We start from the raw sequence: 8,317 nt of genomic DNA, 5'->3' as shown, positions 1-8,317 counted from the left end.
TTATGTCTTTCTTAAAGTCCTGTATCATCATCATGAGAAGTGATTTTAGATCTGAATCTTACTTTTCTAGTGTGATGGTGTGTCCAGGACTTGCTATGGTAGGAGAATTGGGTTCTGAAGATGCCAAGTAACCTTGGTTTGTGTTGTTTATTTTCTTACGCTTGCCCCCCCCCCACCGCCATCTGGTTATCTCTAGTGCTACCTGCCCTTGCTAAATCTGACTGGAGCCTGTCCTTCCTGTGATCCTGGTTGTATCAGAACTCCTCAAAGTCAAGCTGTCTCTGGGATCCTGTGATTCTGGGATCCTGTGACCCTGGGCTTGTTAGAGCACCTGGGAGTGCAGCAGCTTCCTCTCGGTGTTGTGGAACTGGCTGCAGAGTTTGCGCCCAAGGTCTGCTCAGGGCACTAGCCCAGAGACCGGAAGGAACCCAAGCTACTCTGCTGGCGGAGTTCCTGTGTGCCTTGTCCTGCTGGTCCCAGTTACTCCTGGTGTTGGGACAGATGTTGTGTCCTCGTCACCTCTGATCCTGAGAGTGTCAGAAAGCCTAGGAGTGGAGCTTCCTCTGGGTATTGTGGGACTGGCTGCTGAGCTTGCACCCAAGGTCTGCTCAGGGAACCAGCCCAGAGAAACCGGAAGGGCCTTAGTGAACTATTCTGGTAGGAATATGGAAGACATTGGTGCTGAGGGTGATTTGAATGGTCAGGGAATTATGTCAGTATGTGGCCTAGAGGCTGCCCCGGTGATATTTGGTGAAGAAATGTGGCTGCCTTTTGCCCTAGTCTTAAGAGTCTGCCTGAGGGTAAGTCTCCCTCTGAAAAGGACTCAGATTAATTGCATTGACAAAGGAAGTCTCAAAAATGCCCAGCATAGACTTTGTTCTCTGCTTAAGTCTCATGAAGAGCGTTTTGAACAAGCCTAGGAAGCTTATGAAAGAAAAATATAAAAAGTGTTATTCAACAATTAAAGGGGCACCAGCAAGTGAAAAGGGGCTTGATCCTGCACTGACTCCTGGGAGCCTTCCCTATCCTACATCTCTGCCACTTCCTAGAGATTTCCCCACCACCTCATCACCCTCCTTCATTTTGAGTTTGTTAATCTGGGTGTTCTGAGTCTGTCAGTTATTTTGATTAAGAGTTTGCAATCTCACTGATTTTCTCAAAGAACTAATGAATTGTTCCCTCTGTTTCTATTTTATTGATTTCAGTCCTCAGTTTGATTATTTCTTGCCATGTACTACTTCTTAGTGTGGTTTCTTCTTTTTGTTCTAGAGTTTTTAAGTGTGCTGTTAAGTTGCTAGTGCAAGATTTCTCCAGCTCTGCTTTTGTGTTTTGGAGATAGTGTTCCTCTGTGTACCCTTGGCTGTCCTGGAATTGGATCTGCAGACCAGGCTTGCCCTTGAGCTCAGAGACCCACCTGCTTCCCATGGGATGAGATTAAAGGTATGAGACTCCACTGCTTGGCTTCTCTCTAGTTGTTTTTTGGTCACTTGGTCCTGTGACCTTGGCCTTTAGAATTTACCCTCTTATCATGACCCATGATTTTGGGTATGGTATATATTCTAGTCACTTCCACGGGGTCTTTAATTTTTCTGTCTTCATGCAGTAGTAAGTTGTAAGTTTCTATGTGAAGTTTGTGAGCTTCCTGTTGTTTCTTTTGTTGTTGATCTCAAGCTTTATTCTGTAGTGGCCTCATAGGATACACTGAGTTATTTCGATTTTCGTGTACCTGTTGAAACTGGATTTATGTCCAAGAATGTGGTCAATTTTACAGCAAGTTCCATAAGGTGCAGAGAATATATATTTGTCTGTGTTTGGGGAAATATGTTTAAATGAATATGAGCACACAATGGGCCAAGTTTTACTTAGCACACAATGAACCAAGTTGTACTTGGCAAACAAGCCTTTGAAAGAAATTTTCACCTTAAATGCCACTGGATGGCAATATTCTTTAAGTATGAAACACAAAACCTAGGAAGAATTGTACTACTTTTATAAAAAGTACATGTAAATTTTTAGTTTTATCTTTAAATAGTTTTATACGGTGTTTGGTTGGTTGGTTGTTGTATTTCGGTTTTTAGGATTTTTCAGGAATTTTTTTGTTGTTTGTGTGTTTGTTTGTTTTTGGAAACAGTCTGTCTGTTATGTAGCTCCTGTTGTCCTGGAATCAGATATATAAACTGGGCTAAAATTAACACATCCACTTGCCTCTGCCTCCAAAGTCCTAGGATTAAAGGTATGTACCACAATGTTCAACCAATATTTGTTTTTATTACCAAAATCTTAAGTAAAACACCCCTCCTAAGGTCTTAAATGCACATGGTGACAACCATGTAATGAAAATAAAACAGTTTTAGAGAACTTGGGAGGCAGAAGCAGGTGGAGCTCTCAGTTCTAGTACAGCCTGCTCTACAAAGTGAACTGAAGATCAGCCAGGGCTACACAAAGAAGCCCTATCTCCAAAAAAAAAGGAGGGGGGAAGAAAAGAAGAAAAAGAAAGGAAAAAAGAAAGAAACAAAGAGGGGGGAGGGAAGGAGGGAGGAAAGAAGGAAGAGAAGAAAGGAAGGGAAAGAAAGAAAGAAAGAAAGAAAGAAAGAAAGAAAGAAAGAAAGAAAGAAAGAAAGAAAGAAAGAAAGGAAGGAAGGAAGAAAGAAGAACTTTCATGGAAATGTACAACTCTGGTTCATTACTTGGAAGAGATTTCATTGTGAATTAATTCAAACAGCTGGCAACTGGCAGCTAGCCCCTGTCATTTCGAGATGGCTTCTCAGAGAGGATGTTCTAGATGGATTTTTGAAGACCAGGTCTTTATTATTCTAGATGAGCTGCTTTCTCTACCTAAGTGTGGTGGGTCCACAGATGACACCCACAACTGAGTGAGTACCAATAATTCAGCCTGCTGAGCTGACTGACCTTGTAGTACCCCTTGGCCTCTAGGTACTGGATTTAATTTTGACAACAGCAGAAGAAAATGTACAGTCTTGACAATATCTTAATATAGCTTAGAGATTCCCGTAGAACCCCTTTGGCCAACAACTCAATTAGAAGTAAGCCATTCTCAGTACCAAAAGCTTCAGCTGGTGGCAAGAAATGTCCAGTTGAGGCTATCTCCCCCATTATTTAGGAGCCCATTCATTTAGATCACCTTTATATATGTATATACAGAAGGAAGCTTTACTGTATGAGCTTCCCATGCTATAACTCAAATGACCCTTAATGTTAGCTCTCTCCCCATATTTTTACTGTTCTCCCTGTCGTCCTGTCCCTTCCCTACTTGATCTTCTCACTCAAGCCCTGTCATGCATTCATCTATAACAACCTATTACAAATTCCCTTTCCTTGAAGCATCTGAGTATCTATCCCCTTACTCTATATGTAACTGCTGAGCTCATACAGACTATAGCTTATGTTTATAAATGGCTTATAACCACTTATAAGTTAACAGTTAAAATCCACATCCAAGTGAAAAAAAATGCTATGTGTGCCTTTCTGTGTCTGGGTTCCCTCATTCAATTTAACTTTCTAGTTCATTGTATTTGCCTGCAAGTATTTTTTCCATTTATTTATTCACTTTACATCCCTATTACTGTACCCAGTCCTGATCCTCCTCTTAGAGAGTCCCTCTACCCATGCCCCTACCCTTGTTCTCTGAGAGAGTGGGGCCCCCCTGGGTATTCCCCAACATGGCCCAACAAATTTCTGCATGGTCAGGCATACCCTCTCCCACTGAGGCCAGGCAAAGCAGCCCAGTTGGTGAAATAGATTACACAGACAGGCTGCAACTCAAGGGACAGCCCCTGCTCCAGTTGTTGGAGGCCCCACATGAAGACCAAGCTGCTCATCTGCTACATATGTATGGGAAGGCCTATGTCTAGCCTGTGTATGTTCTTTGGTTGATGATTTAGACTCTGAGGGTCCCAAGGGTCCAGGTTAGTTGACTCCTGTGGAGTTCCTATCCCCGTCAGCCCCCACAAACCTTCCTCCTATTCTTCCATAAGTCTCAAGGTTCCATCTACTGTTTGGCTGTGGGTGTCTGTATCTGTCTGAGTCAGCTGCTATGTGGAGCCTCTCAGAGGACAACTTGCTCCTGTCTGCAAGCATAAGAGTATCATTAATAGTGTTAGGATTGCCCGTGGGATGGGTCTCAAGTTGGTCTGGTTATTATTGGTTGGCCATTCCCTCAGTCTCTGCTCCCTCCCCTCTGCTTGTATTACTTGGAGACAGGATAAATTTGGGGTTGAAAGGTTTTCAACCATGTTCATCCACAATACAAGACTTCCTTTAGACTCTGCTGAATAAGTTCTCTTTTCTGAGTAAATTCTCTGAAGCAAGCTGAGGTGAAACTTCTACTAGAACACTACCCCCAAAGACTCCATTCACAGAGACTTTCTTCATGAAGTGATCTCATATTTAACAAGGAGTGACTTCCATACAGTTTTTTAATGATTATATTTATTGAAGAGTGTTTTCCCACTGTGGACTTTGTCATGTATATTAAGGCATGAATAATGTCAAAATGATTTTCAACTTTAATTATATCATAAATTTTTTTTATTTTGTCATAAAAGTATTTTCCACATCCATGGCATTGAGTTTCTCTCCAATGAGTTATCTCAGATATATTAAATAAAAAACATGGGTGAAAATTTTATATTCTTTACATTCATGTTTCCTCCTATGTAAATACTGATATGCACTCCAAGTTTTGACCTCTAGGAGGACATTTTTCCTCAGTTATTACATTTATAAAAATTCATTCTTATGTGTTTTTATAAGTTCTCAAGTGCAAGTACTAGGGAAACTTCCTGCACAGTCATTCAACATATTCTTAAACTTTCTCAACCCTGTGTGGGTTCTCTCTTGCAAATTGATATTTGTTTTATACAAAGAACACCTATACAACCCAAACTGAAGTGGATTCTTTTTTTTTTTTTAATTTTTATTTATATGAGTACACTGTAGCTGTCTTCAGACACACCAAAAGAGGGCATCAGACACCCTCTTTTGTGAGCCACCTTGTGGTTGCTGGGAATTGAACTCAGAACCTCTGCAAGAGAAGCCAATGCTCTTAACTGCTGAGCCATCTCTCCAGCCCCGGGAGTGGATTCTTGGCATTCTTGATGCATTCTAAGACTTAAATGTCTTTCTGGATCTAGGGCAGGTGGATCATGCCACCACATGGGCATAAGACTGGTGAGGTGGAAGTATGCTCAAAAAAAGTATGCTCTGGGAACCTCAGAGGTCAGAGACAGCAGGAGTAGGGCTGCTCCCTCCCTGCCTCTACGCCCACTATGGAGCTTATAATTATGAACCTTAACTGATGTGACCATAGGAAGTCAGTCACATAGCACAGCACCTGGAACACTTCTCCATGCTAACAAGGCATCTCAATAACCTTCGCCTTCAGCCAATGACCTTCCCTTCCTGGATATTCTCACACCCTTCCCCAAAATTACATAATTCCTCATTCACCCAGAATAAAGCCTGTGTTCACATCCATCCCCAATAAAGCAATACAAATAAGCTAAAATCATCTCAGAGAGCTTCTTCATTAAAGATCACCTCGGGGAAGGCTTCACATAAAGGAGCCATGAGCCATAACACTAGAACTCCTAAAGAAGACCTCTCTCTTCTCCCGACCGTCACTCACTCCAAACCAGACCAAGCTCCTTGCCCTCCTGAACTGTTTTCACCCTTCCAGCCTGGCATGCAGCCGTGTCTGACACCCCAAGAGGAACACAGACTGCAGATCTCTGTCCTTGACCTCACCTTGTCTTCCCCAAACCAGTGTATTGGCTGCTGGGCACTTCCAGAGGAGAGGCCGAACATGGGACCACATCCATAACCATTTCTATCATAGCTCCCCATGTCGGTGAGTTCTCTGATGCCTGCTTAGGTTTGATTTCTGTGAAAAGGTTTTTCTACATATATTACATTCATAAGGTTTCTCCCCAGAATGAATCAACTCATGTACAATGAGGGATGATTTGTAGCCAAACATTTTTCCACACTGAATGCATTCATAGGGCTTTTCCCCTGTGTGGATTCTGTGATGCTTACTGAGGACTAACTTCCACTGAAATGCTTTCCCACATTTATTACACTCGTAAGGCTTTTCACCTGTGTGGATTATCTGATGCTTGTTGAGATATGCCTTGTTCTGAAATGCTTTCCCACACTCTTTACACTCGTAAGGTTTTTCACCTGTGTGAACTTTCTGGTGCGTTTTGAGGTAGGACTTATTTTGAAAGGCTTTTCCACATTCCTTGCATTCGTGTAATTTCTCACTGTTGTGGATCCTCTGATGCCTCCTGAGGTCTGACTTTTGGTAAAAGGCTTTTCCACACTCACTGCATGCATAGGGCTTCTCACCAGTGTGAGTTCTGTGATGCATGTTGAAGTATGACCTGTTATGGAAGGTTTTTCCACACTTCTCACATTCATATGGTTTCTCACTCTTGTGAGTGCCCTGATGCATTTTGAGGTATGACTTCTTTAGGAAGGCTTTTCCACATTCTTTACACTCATATGGTTTCTCCCCAGTATGAGTTCTCTGGTGCGTTTTGAGGTACCACTTATGTTGAAAGGCTTTACCACACTCATAACATTCAAAGGGTTTCTCTCCCGTGTGAGTTCTCTCGTGTACAATGAGAGCTGACTTTTGTCTGAAGGTTTTATTACATTCACTACATCCATAGGGCTTTTCTCCTGTGTGAATTCTCTGATGAATAGTAAGGGACGATTTAGTGCTAAAGGGTTTCTCACACTGGATACATACATGGTCTTTTCTCTGGTTATATGTCCTACGATGTTCTAGAAGGTCTAATTCACTGGAAAAGGTCTTCTTATTTTCAAAGCATTTACAAGATTTTCTCCCTGAGTATGCTGCCTGGTGTTTAGTGAGGTTACACTTCTTACTGAGAGTTGCCTTCCCTGCCTTAGCAATGACATCTGACTGAACAGAAGCTTGCTCACACTCATTATGCTTCCAAGAGGTCAGTCCCATTTGAAGTCTCTTAGATGGAGTAATTTTTTTCAATAGTCTTCCCTCCTTTGTAACTTTCCCTTCTCCGATATATTCAAAATCCTGCTGTCCACTTTGAATCTTAGAATGCTGATCCAACTGCTCAGGACATCTGATGGATTTCCCTGCTACACAACAGTCATCATATTGCTCTACAGTATCCAATCCATGAGGCTCCAAAGGGAGACATGCATTCAGATATCCATTCGACTCCTCAGGCTTCACTCCTGAGCAGTTTCTATTATTTACAATAAAGCTTGAAATATTCATGGAGTACAAATAAAAAGTGTTTTCTAATCCATTTGCTTCCTCAGTTGCTCTATTGTAGCTGTTGCCGGTAACTTGCCACAAAGGTGTCTCTTGACTCTTCTGGTTGGTCTCAATTATGCCATCCATACTGCAAAAGACTAAAAAGACAAGCAAGCAAACAAACAAACCAAAGTAGTTTCTATGAATTATTTTTAAGAGTTTCTAATGGGATTCTCATGTTTATGTAAAAAACAATTTCTAACCTACAAGCACATACTGTTAATACAATCATAAAACTGTATTTAGTTTACTCCTTTAATTTAACATACTGAAATACAATGATAAATTTCCTAATATTAAAGTATTAGTAAAATAATGCTTCATTTTATTTTTGTGAATACTTTGTTAAAATATCCACCTATTGCTGGGTATAGTTTTCCACTCAGAGAATGGTTACATATTTTTACAAAGTTCTAGTTACATGTATACTTTAATACATGACAGTGATGACCTTTTATTTCTGCCATCATCTTTATTCTGGTCTAAAAGAGGCAATAATTTCTAGGACATCTGTTTACAGATTATGAGCAAACTCTGATCAGCTGCTTCCTAACCAGAAGCCTCTATTATGGCCACGAGTTTGCATCTTGTTTGCTAGGAGTTATTACAAATGATGACAGACTGTGAGTATTTCAAACCTGAAATTTCTTCCTTTCTACTTCCACCTGAAATAGTCCAGTAATTGAGGGCTCAATTGAACAACATGTCCCGTTCTTTTCTGAACCAAAATAAATACAAGGAAACTCCTGTTTACCACTCTGGAAAAACATGTATGCTGTACTTCTTCTCTAAAATATGTGGCCACTTGTGATAATCATGAGCCCTGACATTTGCCTCCAGAGTGGTGATGCATGCACCACCATCTAGTAATTCATCAATTCTCAAGGATGTTGTCATGTTTCAGAGACTTCTCTTAGTTTCATAAAAAGTGCCTTCTACAATTTCACATTATCTTTGTTGCTTTAGAATGAGAGAAGAAAAATTAAA

General features: G+C 41.0%; 1 protein-coding gene across 2 annotated transcripts in view; it reads right to left on the bottom strand.

Annotated features, from left to right (window-relative positions):
• Nucleotides 1-4,427: 4,427 nt before the first annotated feature.
• Nucleotides 4,428-8,317, bottom strand: part of LOC116072949 (zinc finger protein 717-like) — a 19,409-nt gene continuing 15,519 nt past the window's right edge. For both annotated transcript variants that reach the window (XM_031344550.1, XM_031344549.1), the window contains exon 5: nt 4,428-7,428. In XM_031344550.1, the coding sequence (XP_031200410.1) occupies nt 5,852-7,428 (1,577 nt within the window). In that variant the 3' untranslated portion in view covers nt 4,428-5,851. The remainder of the gene's footprint in view (nt 7,429-8,317) is intronic.

The sequence above is a fragment of the Mastomys coucha genome, unplaced genomic scaffold (assembly GCF_008632895.1).
Source record: "Mastomys coucha isolate ucsf_1 unplaced genomic scaffold, UCSF_Mcou_1 pScaffold23, whole genome shotgun sequence".
NCBI lineage: Eukaryota > Metazoa > Chordata > Mammalia > Rodentia > Muridae > Mastomys > Mastomys coucha.
Note: the sequence above shows the minus strand (reverse complement) of the source record. Positions and strands in the feature narration are given on the sequence as shown.